The 27,665-nt window shown below is 41.8% G+C and overlaps 2 protein-coding genes across 2 annotated transcripts; both read left to right on the forward strand.

Moving 5' to 3' along the window:
* The first annotated feature begins 2,643 nt into the window (after positions 1–2,643).
* Positions 2,644–9,863, forward strand: LOC132889928 (shaker-related potassium channel tsha2-like). The gene is made up of 3 exons (XM_060926738.1): positions 2,644–2,727; positions 3,097–3,129; positions 8,481–9,863. Exons 1-3 carry the CDS (start codon positions 2,644–2,646, stop codon positions 9,861–9,863), a joined length of 1,500 nt encoding a protein of 499 aa, XP_060782721.1.
* A 7,227-nt stretch (positions 9,864–17,090) lies between these two features.
* kcna1a (potassium voltage-gated channel, shaker-related subfamily, member 1a) lies at positions 17,091–19,271 on the forward strand. Its single transcript, XM_060927024.1, has 2 exons — positions 17,091–17,131; positions 17,771–19,271. The coding sequence occupies exons 1-2, from the start codon at positions 17,091–17,093 to the stop codon at positions 19,269–19,271; spliced, it is 1,542 nt and encodes a 513-aa protein (XP_060783007.1).
* The last annotated feature ends 8,394 nt before the right edge of the window (positions 19,272–27,665 follow it).

Consider the following 27,665-nt stretch of genomic DNA (forward strand, 5'->3'; position numbering starts at 1 on the left):
TATTATTAGAACTATGACTTTGTACATGTACATTGGATTGACAGAACATTAAATTACATTTGATCAGAATCAGCATTCAATATTGGCAAGTTCCCCCGTTCTTAACTTTTTGTAAAAATTTATAATTGTTCCATCGAATGTGTATGTCTCATCTCATCTCATTATCTCTAGCCACTTTATCCTGTTCTACAGGGTCGCAGGCAAGCTGGAGCCTATCCTAGCTGACTACGGGCGAAAGGCGGGGTACACCCTGGACAAGTCGCCAGGTCATCACAGTGCTGACACATAGACACAGACAGCCATTCACACTCACATTCACACCTACGGTCAATTTAGAGTCACCAGTTAACCTAACCTGCATGTCTTTGGACTGTGGGGGAAACCGGGGCACCCGGAGGAAACCCACACGGACGAGGGGAGAACATGCAAACTCCGCACAGAAAGGCCCTTGCCGGCCACGGGGCTCAAACCCAGGACCTTCTTGCTGTGAGGTGACAGCGCTAACCACTACACCACCGTGCCGCCCCGAATGTGTATGTATGTATAATAATAATAATAATAATAATATTGGCTTTTTTTCATGGTATATCAAATATATTCCATTCAGCTAGCACAATATTGAATGAGTCGAAGACTCTTTCAATATCATGTTAGCTGAATGGAATATATCTGATATACCAGTCAAAGCCAGCCAACATTATTTAATTATTATACATACAGGATACTTTTTCGATGGAATAAAAACATGTATTCTACTCCCTTCTAGCGGGTTCCATTAATTTGGTTTGATAGCATGCAATATTGTTAGCATATTGCTTATCCTACGTGTATTACATCACTCTACCCAATGGAGAATGACCGTTGAATATGGTTTACAATATTGCATGGATGTCAAGATAACATGATGTCACATATCACTGCTGATGCGAATATCCAATAAGAAAGTTTTCTGCTATGCATGAGCAGAAGCATTTCTTTGTTCGCCAGCGGCCCCCGCAGTAAACTGTCAAATGTGTATGTACAATCTCATCTCATCTCATTATCTGTAGCCGCTTTATCCTTCTACAGGGTCGCAGGCAAGCTGGAGCCTATTCCAGCTGACTATGGGCGAAAGGCGGGGTACACCCTGGACAAGTCGCCAGGTCATCACAGGGCTGACACATAGACACAGACAACCATTCACACTCACATTCACACCTACGGTCAATTTAGAGTCACCAGTTAACCTAACCTGCATGTCTTTGGACTGTGGGGGAAACCGGAGCACCCGGAGGAAACCCACACAGACACGGGGAGAACATGCAAACTCCGCACAGAAAGGCCCTCGCCGACCCCGGGGCTCGAACCCAGGACCTTCTTGCTGTGAGGCAACAGTGCTAACCACTACACCACCGTGCCGCCCCGAATGTGTATGTATGTATAATAATAATAATAATATTGGCTTTTTTTCATGGTATATCAAATATATTCCATTCAGCTAGCACGATATTGAATGAGTCGAAGACTCTTTCAATATCATGTTAGCTGAATGGAATATATCTGATATACCAGTCAAAGCCAGCCAACATTATTTAATTATTATACATACAGGATACTTTTTCGATGGAATAAAAACATGTATTCTACTCCCTTCTAGCGGGTTCCATTAATTTGGTTTGATAGCATGCAATATTGTTAGCATATTGCTTATCCTACGTGTATTACATCACTCTACCCAATGGAGAATGACCGTTGAATATGGTTTACAATATTGCATGGATGTCAAGATAACATGATGTCACATATCACTGCTGATGCGAATATCCAATAAGAAAGTTTTCTGCTGTGCATGAGCAGAAGCATTTCTTTGTTCGCCAGCGGCCCCCGCAGTAAACTGTCAAATGTGTATGTACAATAATAATAATAATAATGGCTTTTTTGTGGTATATCAGATATATTCGATTCAGCTATAACTTGTCTTCGACTCATCCAGCATGCTAGCTGAATGGAATATATCTGATATACCACTCAACACCAGCCAATCTTATTTAATTATACATTTATCTTTGTTATAGAACACTTTTAAAAATCTGTTTATTATTAGACTTAGATTATTTGTAGTGTCTGCCATAAAGTTCCTTGCGTATTAGTCACTACTATAGAAATAATAACATATTTGAACAAGCGCATTAATATAAACCTGTGATTTGAATTGCAGGAGGCATCACTGTTAGAACTGCTGTTATAGAAAATGAATCCAGACCTTATGACCAATCAGATTCAAGAATTCAATACCACTATAGTATATGGTGATTTACATAGTTTTATTAAAATTATATAAATATGCAGAATCGTAGCCCTGTGATGACCTGGCGACTTGTCCAGGGTGTACCCCGCGTTTCGCCCGTAGTCAGCTGGGATAGGCTCCAGCTTGCCTGCGACCCTGTAGAAGGATAAAGCGGCTAGAGATAATGAGATGAGATGAGATGCAGAATCGTCTGATCAGAATTTAACAGTTGCTCACAAAACACAGTAAACTCGTGGAATCTAACCTGTGACTCTCACTAAAATCATCTATATTTAAAATAAAAAATCCTAAAATCCTAAACATTCTCACTAAATGGTTTAGCAGTGAAAAATCATGCAGATATTGGTACTAACACGATGAGTGGTGAGCCCTTTCCCCCTGCTGTAGACAGTCCATCAGTGAACACAGCAGGGTCAATTATCAGCAGGAAGCACATGCATGTTACTTGATGCTGGAGCCTAAACTAGGATCCAGAGTATCTACAACATCTACGGAAGGGTCTCAGATAGGTGTGGCTCAGATATTTACCCTCATGTTTTGAGTAAACAAGAGACACCTAAACACATTTCTGCAGAGCTCAGATTAATCCCAACATCACACATTAACATCATTTTGCTTAACACTCTCGAATATTGCTAGTTAAAGAGGTACTGCAAACTTAAATGTGTTTTTGAGCTGTAAACTAAATGATATGACTATACTGTGATCAAGCCCATCAGTGCTTGTGTTACTATTAATAAAATGACCATTTTAATAAAAATCACCATTTTATGGGTTGAAAATCGTTCAAAATGCTATCTACTGGTTAGAGTCATCCTGAGTCTTTCAAGGCTGATGCTGATGTAGAGTCGACCATTTGGTACTTCTCTCATCTCATCTCATCTCATCTCATTATCTCTAGCCGTTTTATCCTTCTACAGGGTCGCAGGCAAGCTGGAGCCTATGCCAGCTGACTATGGGCAAAAGGCGGCGTACACCCTGGACAAGTCGCCAGGTCATCACAGGGCTGACACATAGACACAGACAACCATTCACACCTACAGTCAATTTAGAGTCACCAGTTAACCTAACCTGCATGTCTTTGGGGGAAACCAGAGCACCTGGAGGAAACCCACGCGGACACAGGGAGAACATGCAAACTCAGCACAGAAAGGCCCTCGTTGGCCACGGGGCTTGAACCCAGACCTTCTTGCTGTGAGGCGACAGCGCTAACCACTACACCACCGTGCCGCCCTGGTACTTCTCTACGTCATTAACCAGAGGTCGGCGGACTACCTCCCCTGGCCCCTGCCCTTGAGTGGGAGTCTGTGAAACCATGCTCATTTTCAAATATATGCTGATTGAGACTCATCATTCACAGGAGATTGCTCTCTTTTAACTCATCAGCCTTGCAACTTTTTCCTGATGTTTATGGCTGTATAACCAGAGTCTATAACTGCTGGGAGTGTTGTTTTGTTGCTCAGATGCCACTCAAGCTTGAAGTTTCCATTGCTATGGTTTTATGAGGACCTTGTGTTCATTGTTTCAGTGTAAGGGAGAAAATTTGGGCTCAGTATATTCATTTTTATGATGTATGTCAAATTTTAGGTTCATCATAAAATGGATTACATTCCTTGGAACATTACATAGGATACCTTGCTCAAAGGCAAACAAAACCCATAAAATAAGTTCCTTTATACTGACAAATAATGTTTCCATCCATCCATTATCTGTAGCCGTTTATCCTGTTCTACAGGGTCGTGGGCAAGCTGGAACTTATCCCAGCTGACTATGGGCAAGAGACGGGGTACACCTTGGACAAGTCGCCAGGTCATTGCAGGACTGACACACAGAGACAAACAACCATTCGCACTCACATTCACACCTACGGTCAATTTAGAGCCACCAATTAGCCTAACCTGCATGTCTTTGGACTGTGGGGGAAACCGGAGCACCCGGAGGAAACCCACACAGACGGGATGAACGTGCAAACTCCACACAGAAAGGCCCCCGTCGGCCGCTGGGCTCAAACCCAGGACCTTCTTGCTGTGAGGCAACAGTGCTAACCACTATACCACCGTGCCGCCCCAAATAATATCTATATAAGACATTTTCGAATGTTCACTTATTCATATTTGTACCTGTACACTGTGTACAGATTGTTTTTCTTTCAAAATAAAATGTCCCTGGGCACTGACATCTTATTCTCTCCGAGGTTCAAATATCACAGTCTGAGTGCAAAGTACACAAGAGAATCCAAGACTGTGACGTAACTTACAGTGGGGCAAATAAGTGTTTAGTCAGTCACCAATTGTGCAAGTTCTCCCACTTAAAAAGATGAGAGAGGCCTGTAATTTTCATAATAGGTATACCTCAACTATGAGAGGCAGAATGAGAAAAAAAATCCAGAAAATCACATTGTCTGATTTTTAAAGAATTTATTTGCAAATTATGGTGGAAAATAAGTATTTGGTCAATAACAAAAGTTCATCTCAATACTTTGTTATATACCCTTTGTTGGCAATGACAGAGGTCAAATGTTTTCTGTAAGTCTTCACAATGTTTTCACACACTGTTGCTGGTATTTTGACCCATTCCTCCATGCAGATCTCCTCTAGAGCAGTGATGTTTTGGGGCTGTCACTGGGCAACATGGACTTTCAACTCCCTCCAAAGATTTTCTATGGGGTTGAGATCTGGAGACTGGCTAGGCCACTCCAGGACCTTGAAATGCTTCTTACGAAGCCTCTCCTTCATTGCCCGGGTGGTGTGTTTGGGATCATTGTCATGCTGAAAGACCTAGCCATGTTTCATCTTCAATGCCCTTGCCGATGGAAGGAGGTTTTCACTCAAAATCTCACGATACATGGCCCCATTCATTCTTTCCTTTACATGGATCAGTCGTCCTGGTCCCTTTGCAGAAAAACAGCCCCAAAGCATGATGTTTCCACCCCCATGCTTCACAGTAGGTATGGTGTTCTTTGGATGCAACTCAGCATTCTTTCTCCTCCAAACACGACAAGTTGAGTTTTTACCAAAAAGTTCTATTTTGGTTTCATTTGACCATATGACATTTTCCCAATCCTCTTCTGGATCATCCAAATGCTCTCTAGCAAACTTCAGACGGGCCTGGACATGTACTGGCTTAAGCAGGGGGACATGTCTGGCACTGCAGGATTTGAGTCCCTGGCGGCATAGTGTGTTACTGATGGTAGCCTTTGTTACTTTGGTCCCAGCTCTCTGCAGGTCATTCACTAGGTCCCCCCGTGTGGTTCTGGGATTTTTGCTCACTGTTCTTGTGATCATTTTGACCTCACGGGGTGAGATCTTGCGTGGAGCCCCAGATCAAGGGAGATTATCAGTGGTCTTGTATGTCTTCCATTTTCTAATAATTGCTCCCACAGTTGATTTCTTCACACCAAGCTGCTTACCTATTGCAGATTCAGTCTTCCCAGCCTGGTGCAGGTCTACAATTTTGTTTCTGGTGTCCTTTGACAGCTCTTTGGTCTTGGCCATAGTGGAGTTTGGAGTGTGACTGTTTGAGGTTGTGGACAGGTGTCTTTTATACTGATAACGAGTTCAAACACATGCCATTAATACAGGTAACGAGTGGAGGACAGAGGAGCCTCTTAAAGAAGAAGTTACAGGTCTGTGAGAGCCAGAAATCTTGCTTGTTTGTAGGTGACCAAATACTTATTTTACCGAGGAATTTACCAATTAATTCATTAAAAATCCTACAATGTGATTTCCTGGATTCTTTCCCCCCATTCTGTCTCTCATAGTTGAAGTGTACCTATGATGAAAATTACAGGCCTCTCTCATCTTTTTAAGTGGGAGAACTTGCACAATTGGTGGCTGACTAAATACTTTTTTGCCCCACTGTATATGCCACGTGACTTACCGAGGCTGAGATTTAGTGGATACATCACTTCTAAATTATTGTAAACAACCCTAAAGATGCCCAAGTGTCAAGTGTTTGGCTGTAAAAATAAGCCTGATCATTGAAGTATTGAACACACACACACATGTAAACAGTAAGCAGACACGCACCCAGCTTTTGAGAGCCTTTAGCCGCCTATAAACACTCCATCGCCGGCTACTCACAGTGGTTTTTTTTCTTTCAAGAAAGTTTTTTTTTCTTGCATTTTTATGTGACATGATTTTGTTTGTTTTTATTCACTGCGAAAAGCGATCAAGACCACAAGAATTGTGTCATGACAACGGCTAGCGTTTACTAGTATCTGTGTCAGCACTGCACCACAGCATGGTGGTGTAGTAGTTAGCACTGTCGCCTCACAGCAAGAATGTCCTGGGTTCGAGCCCAGCGGCTGGCGAGGGCCTTTCTGTGTGGAATTTGCATGTTCTCCCTGTGTCTGCATGGGTTTCCTCCAGGTGCTCTGGTTTCCCCCAAAGACATGCAGGTTAGGCTAATTGTTTGTTTTATCTGTAACCGCTTATCCCGTGCAGGGTCGCGGGGGGCAAGCTGGAGCCTATCCCAGCTGACCATGGGCGAGAGGCAGGGTACACCCTGGACAAGTCGCCAGCTCATCGCAGGGCTGACACATACATAGAGACACAAACAACCATTCACACTCACAGTCAATTTAGAGCCACCAATAAACCTAACCTGCATATCTTTGAGGAAACCCACGCAGACACGGGGAGAACATGCAAACTCCACACAGAAAGGCCCTTGTTGGCTGCTGGGTTCGAACCCAGAAGGTTAGGCTAATTGGTGGCTCTAAATTGACCGTAGGTGTGAATGTGAGTGTGAATGGTTGTTTGTCTCTGTGTCAGCCCTGCGATAACCTGGCGACTTGTCCAGGGTGTACCCTGCCTCTCGCCCATAGTCAGCTGGGATAGGCTCCAGCTTCCCTGTGACCCTGTAGTACAGGATAAGAGGCTACAGATAATGGATGGATGGATTGCCTTTTACTCCTTATCAGTTTTTTAATAGTTCTGATTTCTTTTACAAAAATAAACTTGCTTATTCTCTGCACAATTACAGCCTTCCATCCATCCATTATCTGTAGCCGCTTGTCCTGTTCTTCAGGGTTGCAGGCAAGCTGGAGTCTATCCCAGCTGACTATGAGCGAGAGGCGGGGTACACCCTGGACAAGTCGCCAGGTTATCGCAGGGCTGACACAGAAACAGATTCACACTCACGGTCAATCCAGAGTCACCACTTAGCAGGGGGAAACCGGAGCACCCGGATGAAACCCACACAGACATGGGGAGAACATGCAAACTCCACACAGAAAGGCCCTCGCCGGCCACTGGGCTCGAACCTGGACCTTCTTGCTGTGAGGTGACAGTGCTAACCACTACACCAATTACAACTTTAATAACTCAAATATCTCATTCATCTCATCTCATTATCTCTAGCCACTTTATCCTTCTACAGGGTCGCAGGCAAGCTGGAGCCTATCCCAGCTGACTACGGGCAAAAGGCGGGGTACACCCTGGACAAGTCGCCAGGTCATCACAGGGCTGACACATAGACACAGACAACCATTCACACTCACATTCACACGGTCAATTTAGAGTCACCAGTTAACCTAACCTGCATGTCTTTGGACTGTGGGGGAAACCGGAGCACCCGGAGGAAACCCACGCGGACACGGGGAGAACATGCAAACTCCACACAGAAAGGCCCTCGCCGGCCATGGGGCTCGAACCCAGGACCTTCTTGCTGTGAGGCAACAGCGCTAACCACTACACCACCGTGCCGCCCTAACTCAAATATATTGTAAGAAATATTTCAAAGAAAATATTTTATTAATAATGTTGGTAGCTTTGTTCTGAACACATGGATTGCTCAGTCAGTGACCTGAGCATTTGTTTTTGCTATAAAGAGCATGGCACCAGCGGCTGGGAGTCTGTTTGCCAATCACACTCAGGGTGGGCTTTGCTGTTTAAAGAGCTGTAGAGGACCGATCTGTGAGTATTACCCTGTGCGCTGCACGCTCAGCATGTTTGGGGACGTTTTCGGTACTTTTTAAGCATCCTACAAAGAAGAAGAAGAGGGGGGGAAAATCAGTCGCTTTATTACACCAGTTTGTGCAGTAGATTAAGTCGCCAGGCTGGATTTGCCCGACCCTAGAAACTGGTGGATAGGGAGGAGATCGTGGAGGAACGCCAGGCAGGTCTCGGTCCCAGGGGGCAGCATGCCGGCGGATTCGGCTGAGCCTGTGCGCGCGTCTCCGCGTCACGAGCGGGACGGCACCGAGCTGGTGGTCATTAACGTGTCCGGACTGCGCTTTGAGACGCAGCTCAAGACGCTCTCGCGCTTCCCGGATACACTGCTGGGTAACCCGTACAAACGCACGCGCTTCTTTGACCCGCTCCGCCACGAGTACTTCTTCGACCGGAACCGACAAAGCTTTGATGCCATCCTGTACTACTATCAATCCGGCGGCAGGCTCCGCCGACCCCTGAACGTACCGGTTGAGATTTTCATCGAGGAGATAAAGTTTTACGAGATCGACGAGGCTGTGATCCAGAACTTCATCGAGGATGAAGGGCTTGGCAGAGAGGAAGTGCGCTCGATGCCCACCAACAAGCTCCAGCGCCGGGTTTGGCTCCTGTTCGAGTATCCAGACAGCTCGCGCGCGGCCCGAGTGATCGCCGTGATGTCAGTGATGATCATCGTGATATCAATCGTGATCTTCTGCTTGGAGACGATCCCAGACTTCAGCGGTTCCGATGATGTCCTGGGCAGACAGGCAACAGTTAACGAGACCACTGAAGCAAACTGGACCAGCAGCAGCAGCAGCAGCAGGTTCTCAGGCGCGTTCTTCCTGCTCGAGACTCTGTGCATCGTGTGGTTTTCCTTCGAGATGTTCATGAGGTTCGTGTCGTGTCCGAGCAAGCCGGCTTTCTACAAGGACTTCATGAACACCATTGACATCATAGCAATCTTACCGTACTTCATAACTCTGGGATTGGAGCTTGCAGAGTACCAAGGGGCCGCGCAACAGACCGCAACACTGACCGTGCTCAGGGTGATCCGGATCGTGCGCGTCTTGCGCATTTTTAAACTCTCGCGCCACTCCAAGGGCCTACAGATCCTGGGCCGGACGCTGCACGCCAGCATGCGCGAACTGGGCCTGCTCATCTTTTTCCTCATCATAGGTGTTGTCCTGTTCTCCAGCGCGGCTTTCTTCGCTGAGCTGGACGACCCTGAGTCGAGCTTCACCAGCATCCCGCAGTCGTTTTGGTGGGCTGTGGTTACCATGACTACAGTAGGATACGGGGATATGACTCCTGTCACGGTCGGTGGTAAAATCGTTGGTTCGATGTGTGCCGTGGCCGGTGTGCTCACCATTGCCCTGCCCGTTCCTGTCATTGTGTCCAACTTCAGCTATTTCTACAAGCAGGAAAACGACGTGAAGGATTCGAACACATACACGCATGTAACATGTGCACGTCCGGTGGCTTCGTTTGAGGAAAACAGCATGCCTAAATGCAAATTCACACTCATTAAATCAGAATGCTCAGAAAATAATGATGATCATGATGAGGATAATGAGTCTAATTCCTCCATGTACTGTAATTTTAACCATGATAAGTACACAGGGAGGCTGACAGATGTATGAGCACCCCCCAAAACAACAACAATATAACACTTCCAGAGTGGCATTAAAGCAGCAGGATGGGTTCTCGATGGGTCAGTAAGCACCCTGACCCACAATGGATAAGTGCTATTGAGAATGAATGAATAAGAAAGTTGGAAAATAACTTAGCAGCAGGCAAAGGTGGTCTACCAGTTTGACCAGTTCAGCCTGTGTTCTGGCAACTCGTAGCTGGTCAGACTAAACTGGATATTTCAGCAAGGAAAGCTATAATACATTTATCATTAAGTGTTTGACTGGTCCCTTGCATTCATTGAATGTGTTTAATCCAAACTTCAATAACTCAAAAGGCCTATAAATGATGTCAGCTTGGACATACTGAGTTCTGTGGGTGAAAAGGTCAGGAGTAAAAGCTCTATGACTCCAATAAATAGCTGCATTTTTTGTAATGATCGTAATATTTCAATAGTTGGATTATGTTCATGAAATAAAGGGTTTGTTGAATTGATTTTACTGTTAAAGAGTGCTTAAATTAATTAACATTTGTCTGCAAAAAGTTTGAGAACCCTTAATTTGCAGAAAAAAGGTACTGCACCATTCCTTATCTATAGTGTGGTACCTTCAAGCTGCTTTAATTATATATATATCTGTAGCCGCTTATCCTGTTCTACAGGGTCGCAGGCAAGCTGGAGCCTATCCCAGCTGACTATGGGTGAAAGGCGGGGTACACCCTGGACAAGTCGCCAGATCATCACAGGGCTGACACAGAGACAAACAACCATTCACACCTACGGTCAATTTAGAGCCACCAGTTAACCTAACCTGCATGTCTTTGGACTGTGGGGGAAACCGGAGCACCCGGAGGAAACCCACGCGGACACGGGGAGAACATGCAAACTCCACACAGAAAGGCCCTCACCGGCCACAGGGCTCGAACCCAGAACCTTCTTGCTGTGAGGCGACAGTACTAACCACTACACCACCGTGCCACCCCATATATATATATATATATATATATATATATATATATATATATATATATATATATATATATATATATATATATATATATATGTGTGTGTGTGTGTGTGTGTGTGTGTGTGTGTGTGTGTGCGTGTTCACACACAGGGAACTTCAAAAGTAGGTACAGTAAGGATTATTCCAGTATTACCAGTATTATAATAGTGGTGGTAGGTTTCATTTAATACTGTTTTGTTTTTCATTACTGTATACCTACTTTTGCAGCCCCCTTATATATATATATATATATATATATATATATATATATATATATATATATATATATATATATATATATATATATATATAGTAAGGTGCACCTTTGAGGTCCATTTATGATTATTTATTAAATCATTTTTAAAGCCTCTTTCACATTTCCAGGTGAAAGATATACTGTATATTAAAGGCACAAACACTACCTTTGAGGCTACCACATGAGAAAAGGTATAGTTGAGTACTATTTTTTTCTGAGAGTGTGCTATTTGAATAGTTGGATTATGTTCATGAAATAAATATGTGCTAATGGGGTTTGTGGAATGTATTTTACAGTTGAAGGAGTCCCTGCTGGCTTGTATTAGAGAGCTGATTTATAGGCCAATCTAAAGTTAAAATAACAAATGGTACTGAATTTGAGAACATTGCAGTCTTATAAAAACCCTGTTTTGGTTGGCAAACTGAACACCTTCCCTTCAAGCTCATGTGTATCAGATGTGTTATGGATCAGCTCCAGAAACAAGAATGGGAAATGAAAAATTTCCATCAGAAACCAAGAGAAATTTGATGTTTATGTGAAACGAGTGAATGAGTTACCGCATTTGCCTTATGTGTTGTTGATGTAAAGAATATATTGTAAATATGTAAGAGGAATATTTGGTTGCATTAAGGGCATTGTTTATATTTCACTTAATACTTGCACCCACTGGTCACTTTATTAGGAACACCAGTACACGTGCTTATTCATGCAATTATCCAATCAGCCAATCTTCAGCACAAAATCAGGGGTGACTCTGACCATGGCATGGTCACTGGTACCAGATGAGCTGGTTTGGACATTTCAAAAACTGCTGTTCTCCTGGGATTTTCACACACGACATGCAGTCTCTATCGTTTACAAAGGTGTGAAAAACAAAAACATCCTGTGAGCAGCTTCCAGTGAGCCTTGCTGGTGAGAAAATTCAGGCGAGAATGGCCAAGCTAACAAAAAGGCTACCACTCTTTACAACTGTGGTGAGCAGAAAAGTATCTCAGAACACGGAACACGTTGAACCTTGAGCTAGATGAGCTACAACAGTAGAAGCCACCATCAAAATTTCAATCCCATCAGCCAATATTAGGAATACAAGGCTGCAATGGACACATGTTCACCAAAACAGGACAGATGAAGATTAGAAGAAAAAAAAAAGAAAAATCTTTAGAAAAAGAAAATATTCAATGTGCATGAATGTGCACATGCTATTGAGCAAATGGGGTCCTTCCCAGTATTAATATGGTGTTCCTAATAAAGTGACCAGCGAATATATGTAATACGAAATAGTCAAAAGCATCCAGAGGACTACAGTACATTATCTGGCGCCCTCTTGTGGCGAATTCTGTGCGCTTTCATTCATGCATTTCTGTTGTACAGATGTACTGAATTTTCTGGCCAATTTTATCCTATTTGCTGGTTAGAGGATGTCAAATTAGAGCATTTGAATCTTTTTGTGGCTCTTGTCTCAGAACTGAAAAACTAAAAGACACAATTTGTCTACTCAGGACTATTTACTTAGACACTGAACCTGTAAAATAATGTATAGGTCTAATTTGTGTATTTGTCATGCCAGTAAAAATTACAAATGTGCTAGCCATTAGGCCTACAAATACTCTTTCCTAGTAAATATTTACATTTGTATCAGAATGATGATGATATTTAAAAAAAAACTGAATTCAAATATTATAATCTGCGTAAAATATCAGGTTAACGGAACTTAACTGCATTACAATGATCCTTGTGCACTTTGTTTTATTTTTGATAAATAAATGTATTTCTCATAAACATTTTTATTCTTTTCTGATTACATTTAGTTTCCCCAGACAGGCTAAACAGAAGTATATCATGGTCAACAACTTCATACCTGTATTTATTTTAGATCAGCATTCAAACAGTGATAAAGCTATACACTCTGACAGAGAGAGAGAGACTTCAAGGGTTTCTCAGTGGGTTCTTTATCCACAGTTTTTTCCCCTCTGAAATGTCCCTTATGTGGAACCTTTTCACATAATGAAGCACTCTGTTGTAGGTTTCTACATAGAAAGATAAATATAACCCTGGTGATTAGCTTTACTCAGCCTTACTCAATCAGGTTCAAGCAGACTGATATGAAATCAAATTCACTCAAGTATTCCCATTGTCTTATAGTCAGACAACATCCTTCCCAGAAGCTAAGAATAAATAATGCTCTCTTCATCAAAAATGTGAAAACTTTTTTATTAATCATGTACGTACATCAGGGGAGATCAATGACACTGTTATAGATAAATGACTGAGTAGCTCTGCAAAGCAAAAGGACGAAAGGGGAGGAAGTGATTGAGATGCAAAGTGCAGAGTGGAAAAAGCCTGCCTATTTCTTATTTATGACATTTAGCAGTTAAGCACTCACTCACTTCTGCTGCTGACCAAACAGCATCTCGTGGTGAAAACTGTTAAGGTTTAAAACACACGCTGGCTGAAAGATCGACATTGTTATGTTCCTTGGTGTCAACAAACTTAGCTCTTACTTACATTTATGTTTTTATCTAATATTTAGGAGCCACAAATGTTCTCTGACTGATATAGGGTTAAGTAGTTCATATACAATGTACAGTAATTTAATGAATAAAAGTATGCTACTTGAATGGAAATCTAAAATTCAGTCATTATTGCATACTGTATGATAATTGCCTTTCCAAGCAAAAGTGTTCATATATTGTATTTGTTTATAATTTTATAGTTTCATATTGCTTGAACAAGCAATACAAGTTGACCTGAAACATAGTCCTCCTGAGGAGTTTAATGAAAAGTGTATTCTCTAACGCTGATATGCTTAATATGAATTTATAAATTAAGCATATTAATGTTAGTGTCCTGGCGACTTGTCCAGGGTGTACCCCGCCTCTCACCCGTAGTCAGTTGGGATAGGCTCCAGCTTGCCTGTGACCCTGTAGAACAGGATAAGCGACTACAGATAATGGATGGATGGATGTTAGTGTATTATGATTTACAAAATATACATTGATGATTGACAAATGATACGACTAATAATAATAATGATGGCACGGTGGTGTAGTGGTTAGCACTGTCGCCTCACAGCAAGAAAGTCCTGGGTTCGAACCCAGTGGCTGATGAGGGCCTTTCTGTGTGGAGTTTGCATGTTCTCCCCATGTCTGCTGGTTTCCTCCGGGTGCTCCAGTTTCCCCCACAGTCCAAAGACATGCAGGTTAGGCTAATTGGTGGCTCCAAATTGACCGTAGGTGTGAATGTGAGTGTGAATGGTTGTCTGTGTCTATGTGTCAGCCCTGCGATGACCTGGTGACAATTGTCCGGTGTACCCCGCCTCTCGCCCCTAGTCACCATGGATAGGCCCCAGCTTGCCGGTGACCCTGTAGAACATGATAAGCGGCTACAGATAATGGATAGATGGATAATAATAATAATAGGTGGCACGGTGGTGTAGTGGTTAGCACTGTCACCTCACAGCAAGAAGGTTCTGGGTTCAAGCCCAGGGGCTGATGGGGGGCCTTTCTGTGTGGAATTTGCATGTTTTGCATGGGTTTCCTCCGGGTGCTCCAGTTTCCCCCACAGTCCAAAGACATGCAGGTTAGGCTAATTGGGGGCTCCAAATTGACCGTAGGTGTGAATGTGAGTGTGAATGGTTGTTTGTCTCTGTGTGTCAGCCCTGCGATAACTTGGCGACTTGTCCAGGATGTACCCCGCCTCTCACCCATAGTCAGCTGGGAGAGGCTCCAGCTTGCCTGCGACCCTGCACAGGATAAGCGATTATGGATAATGGATGGAATGTATAATAATAATAATAATAGAAAATAAAATGGCCTTAATTAAAATCTATTTCAAAGTAGATGCTTGCAATATAACATTTTAAACGAGGCAGTGTAATTAAATTGTATCCAAATCCAAGGTTTTCTGAAGACAGCACAAAGCTATAGCTCTCCGTACACACTTACAGTGTGGAGTGGTAACATTTTAATTTGTTGGTACACTCTAAAAAATAAAGGTGCTTCAGTGGTTCTTCAAATCTCTGGATGGTTCCATGGAGAGTCAAAACTCTGTGATGAACCATTACATTATGCGAAAGGTTCTTCACATTGGAAATGGTTCTTCAGAGTCTGGCATTCTCTTACCATTTGCTGGTCAATGCACATAGGCTATGTTTACACAAATCTGTCTTCACTGCTCAAACAAATGGTTTAAATGGTTCTTTAAAGAACTATTGCATGAATGGTTCTTTGAAGCCCTGAAAAAGGCTCTTCTATGGCATCGCCCTGAAGAACCGGTACTGGCCCCATTATTTTTTAGAGTGTACCTCAGCTGCTCCCTACAGTCGTACCCGAAGACAAAATCTATATTGCTAGGTTGATAATAATGATATAGTTTCAGTGCTGTTCAGCTTGAACAGTAGTTTGGAATTAACTGGAAGAACAGGCTTGTGAATATTTTCTGTCCCCCCCCCCCGAAAAAGTTCAAAGTCACAAACAAATCTTAAAAAAAAAAAAATCCAAGAAAATATAACACAGACACTGCTTACTAAAAAACAACCATGCAGGCACATCTCTATCCATGCTGCCAATGGTGTATGCTGTGGTCTTTCCTCCCCAACTCACCCAAGTCTCAGGTCTTGGGTCTCATCTCTACAAGGTGTAGTACTCCTATAAATATCATGCAGATTCAAGGACTCATTGCTCATCATCTATAGCGCATCATATCTAGTTGCTGGAATTTTGTCCAAATCTCTTGAGTCTTAGGAACTGCAGATAAACTATGCAGTCAGTGCTGTTATGTCATTGTGTGGTCATTCGTTTTCGCATGAATCATATGTACTGAAAATGCCTCCATAGGCTAATATGTCTTTATATAGACATATATATCCACTGTGTGCTCTTAACCCTTGTTAGTCAGTTATACTTCAGCAGCTGGAAATTGTGAATAAAGTTAAGGTGGCTGACACTCGTTGTCCTGTGGTGTGGTGTCCTGTTCAGTACAGGGGAAGTGACAGCTGAAACCCTTCATCATTTGCCCTGTGCATTACCTTACATCACCGACCCTTTGTCCCAGGGGTTGAACTGTCCCATAGGTGGCGTGATATACTATTCAGAAAGTATGATCGTATGCGGTTTAGTCTCAGCCGGTGTGTTTGTGGCGGAACAGCAGCTTGCGTTATAGAGCCGGTCTGCATTGCGTCGAACTCCCTCCCCCACCCTCGCGCGCTCCTGCTTCCCCATGTGCACCAGTATACACTGCCTAGTATTAAGGAATTACTCTCTAGTCTCTCATTGATCCCTCACACACACACACACACCCTTTAAGCACTCTTCTACCTCCATTCCCCCTTGCTCGCTCGGACAGATAAAGCAGAACTCTCGTCCTCTTGTTGACGCGGAAGAGAGGAAATTTCTGCTGATTCAGTGATGTCTGGAAATGGCATGAGCTTTGCGTTTACCTCCCCCTTTTTTTTCTCTCCTCTCCTCTCCTCTCCTCTCCTCTCCTCTCCTCTCCTCTCCTCTCCTCTCCTCTCCTCTCCTCTCCTCTCCTCTCCATCCACCCACCCACCCAACTTTAATGCATCCCCCCACCCTTCCTCCGAGCTGCAGCAGTAGAATCTCTCCTGCGGTATAAACGCTATTCACACGCCGAGGTGCCGCCACACGCGCACCGCATCGCACCGCACGGCACCAGAGGAGGGAGGTTGCAGCTTCCCGGCTTCGGTTTTTATTCCATTTGAGCACTTTTATTTATTTATTTATTTATTTCCATTTTGCTATCTTTGCATCTCAATTTCACCTGCATGATATTGTGTGTGCATTTAAAAGCACCCGTTTGTTTTGAATAAATATAACACGTCAGCGGCTGTGACTTAAGATGGTCAGGTGTCATATGGCCAAGGATAAAACAACTGCATCTTCTCAGGACTGTCAGTATACGAAAAGACATGTGAAGTGTTAATGAATGAACAGAAGACGAAAGAAGAGCTTTACTAATAGATGACAAGAAGCATTTCATCTGTTTCCAGTTTCTTCAAGAGGTAAGCACCAATATCTGGTGGATATGAAGCTCTTTTGCTTTACTCTGCATTGCTTCTCTTTATTTACTTCCAAAAAGTGCAGTCTACTCTTTTTGTTTTGGAGCTAGTGAGAGCTAGTGTTCCAAACCTGAGAAGTAGCCAAGCCTGCATGTGAGCTAAGAGTAAAAGTGACATGGTCATGTCAGATCTTTTTCACTTGGACCAGAGCAGTGGTTTGGAATGTACACATTTAATGCAAGAAACAGCACAACATATCAATAGATAGATAGATAGATAGATAGATAGATAGAGAGAGAGAGAGAGAGAGAGAGAGAGAGAAATAAATAAATAAATAAATAAATAGTGGAAATTGCTGAGCTGGCGAATATCTCCACTGTTCGATCCATTTTTTTTTCTCTGACTGGGTGGCAGAGGCAGCAGTAGCGGATGCAGTGGAAAGGAGCGATGGTGGAGTCAGCAGGAGCTGCAGTGGGTCCACGTTGAGGAAAACTGGTCTAGCTCATAGCTGCACAACTGAGCCAGCACTGTGGCCACAAAATCAAAGCAGGACAGGGAAAGTGAGCCGAGGAGGAATTCAGGACGAGAACTAGCCTACATGGTTGTTCCATTACACTAACCACAGTTCCACATCTCCTGCAGTGCTTCAACGCAGACGTGCAGGATGACCGTAGTGGCCGGAGATAACATGGACGAAACATCAACTGTCCCAGGGCATCCTCAGGACACATATTCCCCTGACCACGATGACCATGAATGCTGTGAAAGGGTGGTCATCAACATCGCTGGGCTGCGCTTTGAAACACAACTCAAAACGCTTGCTCAGTTTCCCGAGACGCTGCTGGGGAACCCAAAGAAGAGAATGCGTTATTTTGATCCTTTGAGAAATGAGTATTTCTTTGATCGGAACCGTCCTAGTTTTGACGCAATCCTCTACTACTATCAGTCTGGGGGGCGGTTGAGGAGGCCAGTAAATGTCCCATTGGATATGTTCTCTGAAGAAATTAAGTTCTATGAACTTGGATATGAGGCAATGGAGAGGTTCCGTGAGGATGAGGGATTCATCCGAGAAGAAGAGCGACCCCTGCCCGAACGGGAGTTCCAACGCCAGATCTGGCTTTTGTTTGAGCACCCTGAGAGCTCAGGGCCAGCCAGAGGAATTGCCATAGTATCTGTTATGGTCATTTTAATTTCCATTGTCATTTTCTGTTTGGAGACTTTGCCAGAACTGAAGGAGGACCCTGCAGGGAGAATACAGACAATAGGGAACACCACCTTTTACTACAAACCAAACATCCTTACAGACCCCTTCTTCATTGTAGAGACCCTCTGTATAATCTGGTTCTCATTTGAACTTATAGTACGATTCTTTGCATGTCCCAGCAAGGCAGCCTTCTTTAAAAACATGATGAACACCATAGATGTAGTAGCTATCATCCCCTACTTCATTACACTGGGCACAGAGATGGCAGAAGAACCAGATGGTAAAGAGGGCAAGGGGGAACAGGCAACATCACTGGCCATTCTCAGGGTGATTCGTCTGGTCAGGGTGTTTAGGATCTTCAAGTTATCCAGACATTCCAAAGGCCTGCAGATATTAGGGCAGACCCTAAAAGCTAGTATGCGAGAGCTTGGATTGCTTATCTTCTTCCTCTTCATTGGTGTCATCTTGTTTTCGAGTGCTGTATACTTTGCAGAAGCTGAAGAGGCAGAGTCATACTTCGATAGTATCCCTGATGCATTCTGGTGGGCTGTTGTATCAATGACTACAGTTGGCTATGGAGACATGGTCCCTGTCACTATAGGGGGCAAAATTGTAGGCTCTCTTTGTGCAATCGCTGGTGTGCTGACCATTGCCCTACCAGTGCCTGTCATCGTATCCAACTTCAACTACTTCTACCACAGGGAAACTGAGGGTGAAGAGCAAGCCCAACTTCTGAATGTGAGTAACCCCAACATCGCTTCTGACTCCGATTCCAGCCGCCGCAGCTCCTCAGTTGTCAGCAAGTCTGAGTACATGGAAATCGATGGAGACATGAACAACAGCATGGACAACTTCAGAGAGGCCAACCTTAGAACTGGCAACTGCACAATAACTAACCAAAATTGTGTTAACAAAAGTAAGCTGCTAACTGATGTTTAGAGTCCAGATATGTACGACAGGACCGTCACGATTCAGTAGTCGAATACTTTATTTAATTCCCTAGTGTGCTCCTGCATTACAACCATTATTCTCTGCAGATGAAAGGAGAACGGACAAAAACATACAATATGCTGTTAGAATATGAGTTAAATACCTATATGTACATATATATATAGTTAGTTTACTGAATTTATGACAGGGCAATGCACATAGGCTATGCATAGGAAAAACATCCCTCTCTCGAATGTATGGGAACACTCTTACTTAACCAAAAGGCCATGGAGAGGACTCTAGATGACTGTTCCGAGATAGAAGTGAAGTGATGTTGAAGCATTATGCATGGATTACAGATTACATATCAGCAAGTTGCACAGTGCATCCAAAACAAAAAGCATAAAATTTCTCAGTTCCACAAGGACAAGCCCAAGTCATCTGCAGTGTTTGGCCTATATTTGGTCCTCCCTACAGTACTCCAGACCTACTGACCAGCAAAGCACCTTATACGAACAAAACTGATCTCCTGCTGGGATGCTGTGAGGGAAAAAGTCATCTCCTCCTGGACATCCGCAATGCTGCTATTCTCCAGCAGAAGCTGTAATAGATATCACCAAGTGATTTGATGCCATGCCCTTTAGATGCAAGACAGCACAATGATGGGGAAAAATAGCTTATTAATAAGCATGTTTAGACTATTCTCATTTTGATATCAGCATGTGTGAGACGTTACCTCATTCTATATGATATCTTTTTTCTTTGCCATTTATTCCCTATAGTTCGTTTCCATGAAAAGTGCACTGGTTTGATATGATTTGAAATGCTTCACATTTAAGCATATCGTAAGGACTGAATGTTTAAACGTAAGGGAAACAGGATCTTGATGGGATCATAGCATGTTAAAATAACTTGCATTATGGCCTATTCAAACTAAGGTACTGTGTATCCTAGTATATTTAATGCATGACAGCAGTATTATACAGTTTCTTGCTATTTAGACACTCCTCTGGGGTGTTATTGTTACAATCAGGGAAACGGTGGACTTTGAGTCCTGAAATTTTCTGAAATGTGACAAAAAAAACCAAAAACAAAAAAAACAACAACAATTAAAAAAACAAACAAAAAAAAACCAACCAAACAAACAAACAAAAAAACCATAGGCAAGCCCCAGCACAGGGACGCAAACTTTCTAATCTAAAAAGTAGTCAAAGAAGCAGAGAAAACAAAACAAATAATACTACAAAATTGCATATACTCATACTAAGTACCTGTTAAAGTCAATATAATGTCAATAATGCTGTGCATGGGCCTCCAAAGAAAAAAATGTAAAAAAAACACAACGACCAAAATATAATTCATGCTTCCATTTTTGCAGTCAAAACTTTTAAATCTTTTAAATGTCATGGATTTCATTTAGTGGGATGCAACAGAAAATATGGCAGAATTATTTTTATTAGTTTATAGTGCCTTTTGACCCTCTTAAAAACAGGATAGGTGAAAGTGCCTCGGTAAGACAGATTTCATGGAATTAGGGCAGTCCCCTGCCACAGCACGTGTGTTGAGGATGAGTACTAATGTGTCTAAGTGTAGAAAAAAAAGACAGAAAACAAAAAACAAAACAAGGGTACAAAAACTAACTAACGACACATGGGTGTCAGGCACAACTTCACAGTTTCTGTTGTCATGCACTTAAGGCCCTGACTACATAATTAAAATTGGGCCACATTTGAAGGGCAGGGAAGTGCATGGGATTTCTTAGAGCTTCAAATCTGCCTTGCATTGTAGTTTTCACTTGCGATGTGCCATAATGCGTCTACCTCAGTGAGGTGATCACTGTGGGTCCTGCCATGGAGTGAAACAGCTCCTTGGTGTTGAGACTGTACATGTGGGGAAATTATGGCCAGTGATACTCCAGTAAACCAAATTTGGAGTCGCCCAACAAATAGCCTTCAGAGAAGCACTTAAAACAAATGCAACAATGCAACCACTCCCTGATGCTCCTAGCTACGCACAATCAAGACTCAATCATTCTTGTTTTACATCTTCATTCGTTTTTTTTTATCCATATAGCTATATTGTAGGAAGGATCTGCAGCCTGACCTGCAAAGCATAATGTACAGAGCAGTGTCTTAAACTACAGGGTTAAAATTAGAATCAGGTTAGATCCTTTTAAACTGGGATTTAGATCTAATATATGTCTTCCATGTGCTATTAATAAAATCAAATGATCCCAGATTGTCCATCATTGGTGTAGGTTATTCCTTCCTAAATGGGAAGGTTACCTGTATGTAGAAAAGTATAACTCTGTTGGGCATACAATATTATAAATAAACAAATATATATATATATATATATATATATATATATATATATATATATATATATATATATATATATATATATATATATATATATATATATATGTAACTAGATTCAAACTTATTTGAAACATTGAGGCTTCTCAGCACCCCTCTGTATATTATACAGAGGATCCTTCAATAATAAGACAAAAAAGGCTTTAGGCTAACTAACACAGGGTTAACCAACCATATTAATATGTAACCTTAGAAAGCATTTTAACGGTATGTTAGGAAATTAATAGGACAAAGCTACAAACAGCGTGTTGAAATGTACATGTTAGAGGGAATCAGCTAACAATGGTACATCAACAGCGAATGAGCCATATGGTGCTATGCAGATATTAAACACCAACATACACTATGACAGCAATAGAGATTAGAGATCCATATTACACGTTACTATTTACAACGGGTCTCTTAGGAATGCAACATTTAAGGGCTGCGGGTAGTTTAGCTGTTAAAGGCTAGATGTGTGTGGGGTTTTTTTTAAGTTATGACCACGATGCAAGAGGAAAAGTCGCAATACTAGTTTCTGTTTATATGCTACGTGTAGTCTAGTAATTTCTAATGTTGAAGAAAGAACTTTTTTTTCTGGGACAGGAAGGTTAAACGAATAGCTGCTATTCACATTGTTTGTTCGATTTTGTGCTGTTGCAGTGTTTGTGCATTTCTTGTAATTATTGACCTGAAATCTCTGGTTAAGTTCAGAGCCCCAAAAAATAAGAAATTTTTGTTTGAAGTGATTCTCTTAGTGTGTAATCCGGAGTAAAAGACACCATGTTTTATTTCATTATTGAAGGTTTTCATTAAGAAAAAGTGAACAACCCTGACATGTTAAGATTTCTTTCTTCACAGAGTGAAAAATGGCACACCATCCTGTAAGTGCAGTTTCTATTAATGCGCTAAAAGAATTCCTATACAGCAGGGTGTCAGATTCTGGACTTCAGTCATAGAGATTTGTGTTTTTACTTCTTTTAACACACCACATGAGGGAGGGCCTTTTAAATTTGCAAATGAGTTGAACAGCTGTGTTCACAAGAACACTTCTCTGGAGTCTGACACTCCTGCTATCAAGCCAAAGTAAATGGCGTAGTCAATAGGCGGGACATGGCTATTCAGATTCAGAGGACATATCTATAGATATGATCAGTTTCTTCACCTGTGTGGCCTCATGTTGCTATCTATTAACCATTTGAGCTCTGTGGCACTATCACTTGGAAAAACCACAGAAGACTTGATCACGTGTCCCATCTGGAAAGCCATGACTGATATATGGGAAGATTATAACCACTCCTATCTGTACCACCAAATGGAATTGTAAAATGGCATTAGCATCCAAAATGTACTGTCAGCTCTTTTTTTTTTTATTACTTTATCACCATCATGCAAGCGTACCAAACTTCAATACCATTTTGAAATTGTACTGTAAAGATACATATCCCAAATGCAACGGTTCGCCAAAAATGCATGGTCTATGACTGCATGAGCTTAAGCCTTTCAAAACAGATCGACTATATTCTATTTGCACCATATTTAAAGCCCTTGCTCTGGTGTACACCTGAGTCTGTCTCAATCTTTTACCTTCCATTTTGGGGAATTCTTTTCTGTTCATGTTTAATTCAGTCAAACTTCACAGATCATGTGTTTTCTCATATAGTTCAGAATATCATGTGAGGATGCTGAGGAAGAAGGCTACAGAGTTTAACATTAGCCATGTGTTTGATCTGAAATTGGTGGACGTATGCTCAAAACACCGGCAGAAGTCACTGACTTTTGACTTTATCACCTACAAGTGAAACAAATGATGGTTCAAGTTCCATGTTTGTCCCATTTAAAATGATCTCATGCTTGTTCCTTGTAACACTCATGCTGTTGTTTTTTTGGGGGGGGATTTTTTTATTTTAATTTTAGAATTTTCTTATAAGGATTGCGTTACAATGCTTTTATTTGTCAGATGCTGACAGAGGCATGGTCTGTGATCTATGCAAGGGTATTTTTGTTTCTTCCTGTCATTTATAATTTCACCATATATTTAAATCAATAAATTTTTAAGGATCAGTTCTCTGGTTTATGTGTATGAATCATTTTTTATCCTTACAGTGCTTGTCAGTGCAGGACATATTTTGTGTCTTGGCTGTCGAATGTTGACGGACAGTGAAAAATCTAGATTGAACCTGGCTGACTCTTACAGTGAGGTCACCTTTTGTCCTAAGCAAAAAAAACTTTTCCCTTACTCATGGGTAATTCGATTCGCAGAACACAGCAATCTAAGAGGAAATAATGAATGAAATGAGTAGAAGAGAAGACATGTCTATGTGTGCAAAATCCAAAAGAAAGTGTGAGCCCTTGAATGTCCGCTTATTGTTTTAGTGTACTCAAAATTGCAATCGAATTACATTCTTATAATTAATTACAAAATAATTCACAGCAAGAAGGTGGTGGGTTCTAGCCCAGAGGCTGACGAGGGCCTTTCTGTGCGGAGTTTGCATGTTCTCCCCGTGTCCGCGTGGGTTTCCTCCAGGTGCTCTGGTTTCCCCCACAGTCCAAAGACATGCAGGTTAGGTTAACTGGTGACTCTAAATTGACCATAGATGTGAATGCGAGTGTGAATGGTTGTTTGTTTCTATGTGTCAGCCCTGCAATGACCTGGTGACTTGTCCAGGGTGTACCCTGCCTTGCCCATAGTCAGCTGGGATAGGCTCCAGCTTCCCTGTGACCCTGTAGAACACGATAAGTGGCTACCAGTGGCGTGCACAGACATTTTGGGGGGCAAGTGCTCTGGGGGGAAAAAAGGGCACTTTTTTGCGCATGTGGAATACCTTATTATAAAAGTCTGAGATTTAACCCTCCTCTTGTGTTCGGGTCGCCACTGACCCGTTTTAGATTTTAAAGGTGTAAAACAACCACTTAATGTTAATTTATTACATCAAGGCTTTTTGACTTTGCCAGGAATCTCTAGTTGAACAAAATAGAAAAAGAAATTTTTGTTTTCCTAAATCTGAAAATGGTCTAGCAAAAAATATAATACTTATGTGCAGTTGTTTCTGTATGCGACGGGCTACTTCACGACAAAATAATTACAGCTTGGGCTTAGAGGGCAAACAATACATTTTCACTCGATTCATGTGTTACCTGGCTGGTGGGGCAGGGGAAGAGCTGACTGACTGCCCGATGTGTTGTCTGCACTACGACAAGGCCGTGGCTTCCAGGACGCTATGCTGCTGCAACCTCACATTGAATGCACTGCACGCTTGTTCACGTGACAGAGCAAGAGAGACAGAGGTCCGGTGTGTGTGCGGAGGGGGCACACATCGGGACATTATTTTCACACACGCTTTTAATGCCGCAGCTTTTCTAAAAGGTCATGTCAACATTGGCCTCAGTAAACTGTAAAAAAAAAAATTCAAAAGGGCACTTTTTTGGACAGAGGGCAGAGGGGCAGGTGCTTGAGCACCACCTCGTGTCTATCTGTGCACACCACTGGTGGCTACAGATAATGGATGGATGGATAGTTTCACAATGCCACAGACATTACTGTGATATCACTATAGCATGTGTTTGCATCTTATAATCCATCTCAGAGATGTGATCTTATAGCTTAATCTGTAATTTTTCAAATGCATTTGTATTTACCTCTGGTAATGTTTTCCAATTTTTTTTGGTCCCAATAGTCAGCCTCTTTCTCAGCATGTGTTAAAATTCAAATTCAGCCTCTCGTCCACAAACACCTAGGCCGTATTTCAAGTCAACATAAAGTTGAGTGCAAAAGTTTGCATAGCCTCAGGAAAAATCAAGATAACCATGGACCCTACTTAAACATTCAGGACATTTAATGTGTTAAAATATTAATAGTGGTAAATTAAAATGTTATGAAATTTGTATCTCTCTGCATGGGATATAAAATGTATTACAAATAACCGCCTATTTCATATCCTGTCAGTTGTAATGTATTTAATAGGCCTCTTCAAAGCTCAAGTCACCTGGCAAAAAGTTTTTACTTTAAGTTCAATTTTAGTGACGTAAAGGAGGGATCTTACAGTAAGCATTCAAATGTAGATCATACACCTTTGAAAATGTAAAGATTATGAAAATTCACATTCTCGCATTCATTCATGCATTGGTTCATTCATTGTGACAGTTAATGACTCTGGGTCCGTTGGTGAAGAAGAGTATGAACAGATCCACTGCACTTGTCTTCTGTTTCACAGCTCTGCAGCTTGTCTCTTTTCTCCTCTCTGCTGCAGCCTTGGGTGTGGGTTGGGCTGGAATCAGGCCGAGTGCATCTTCCTCAGGAAGAGAGAGAGAGAGAGAGAGAGAGAGATTTGACAGTAAACAGAGAAATATATCTTATCTCAGTTCTGTCTTGGGTTGACATACCCAGATGTGTGAGCTGTCATGATCTTTCTGCTTGCCTGTTCAGTCTCTGGCACCTTTCGAGTGACATATAGCCCTGGGTTACTGCCAGACAGGCCGCATGGGCCAGCAGCTCTAACTACACCTTTTTATTGAACTAGATCTCCATTACAGAACTCCTAATAGACTGACAAACAGATACACAGTAATCATAAACATTGTCTTCCATGAAGTGTTGGAGCTTCTGAAACCATTGCATATTTAAATTTACTGGGCTGCAACAGAGTAATTTTTTTTGACTGATTTAAAAGTGTAATCAGTGATTTTGGCAGACGTTAGATGAATATGGCTGTTTTGGCACCCCAAACACGTACAGCATCTCTGTTCAGTGTTCTCACACCGCATAAAAACACACGCACATTTTGTTTAAGTAAGAATGCCTGCATGGTGCTGCATTTTGAAGTGATGCAGCCCAGTAAGGAACATCAAAATATGAATGCCCATGGAAGACATTTGTTCTGTTGCTCCAAACTGAAGTGATTAAAAAAAGTTTACGTCAAGGAGCTCTTTAATACAGTCTTTACTGAAGTGACCAATCAATGGACATTTTACTCCTGGGAATCTTTGTGCTGTTGGTGAGAATAACCAACAATTTTATCTGATGTTTCTGTCATGGTTAGATGGATGGATGGATGGATGGATGGATGGATGGATGGATGGATGGATGGATGGATTCATTTATTCATTCATTTTCCTATACCTTAATCTGGTCAATTTTGCGATGATCTAGAGCCTATCCTGGGAACACTAGGAAAGAGGTGGGAATCCAAATTGGATGGGATGCCAATCCAATGCAGGAAATTTTAAATACATGTTTCAAACAGAAACATCTCATGACAGAACCTTTACAATGATTTAAAGGCATAATCAGTGATTCTGGCACAAGTTAGCTAAAGCTAGCTGCTATGAAACTAAAAACTGAAAAAACACATCACCTCCTTTCAGTGTTCGTATGTTACTTGTGCTAGAACACCTGCGAATGTGGTCCATTTTGAAGTGATGTCCAATTTGAAGTCCATGTAGGACATTGTAGGATATTGTCAGACATCAGTCCTGTTCCCAAGATTCTTTGGAAATTTTTGGTTATTATTCAGAATTTTAAATTTTATGGTAATTAATCATTTTTAAAAACAAATTTGCCTCAACATGTAATGTCTTTCAGGTTTATAGTGCTATGTTAAGTCTGTAGTACATGCAGTCTGTAGCTCATACAATACATTTGTATTATGTTTGTGTTTGTAAATTAGCCTATTTTACTAAATCAGATTACAGTAGTGCTTGAAAGTTTGTGAACCCTTTAGAATTTTCTATATTTCTGCATAAATATGACCTAAAACATCATCAGATTTTCACACAAGTCCTAAAAGTAGATAAAGAGAACCCAGTTAAACAAATGAGACAAAAATATTATACTTGGTCATTTATTTATTGAGGAAAGTGATCCAATATTACATATCTGTGAGTGGCAAAAGTATGTGAACCTCTAGGATTAGCAGTCAATTTGAAGGTGAAATTAAAGTCAGGTGTTTTCAATCATTCATCTCATCTCATTATCTCTAGCCGCTTTATCCTGTTCTACAGGGTCGCAGGCAAGCTGGAGCCTATCCCAGCTGACTACGGGTGAAAG

Source organism: Neoarius graeffei, chromosome 8 (assembly GCF_027579695.1).
Source record: "Neoarius graeffei isolate fNeoGra1 chromosome 8, fNeoGra1.pri, whole genome shotgun sequence".
Taxonomy (NCBI): domain Eukaryota; kingdom Metazoa; phylum Chordata; class Actinopteri; order Siluriformes; family Ariidae; genus Neoarius; species Neoarius graeffei.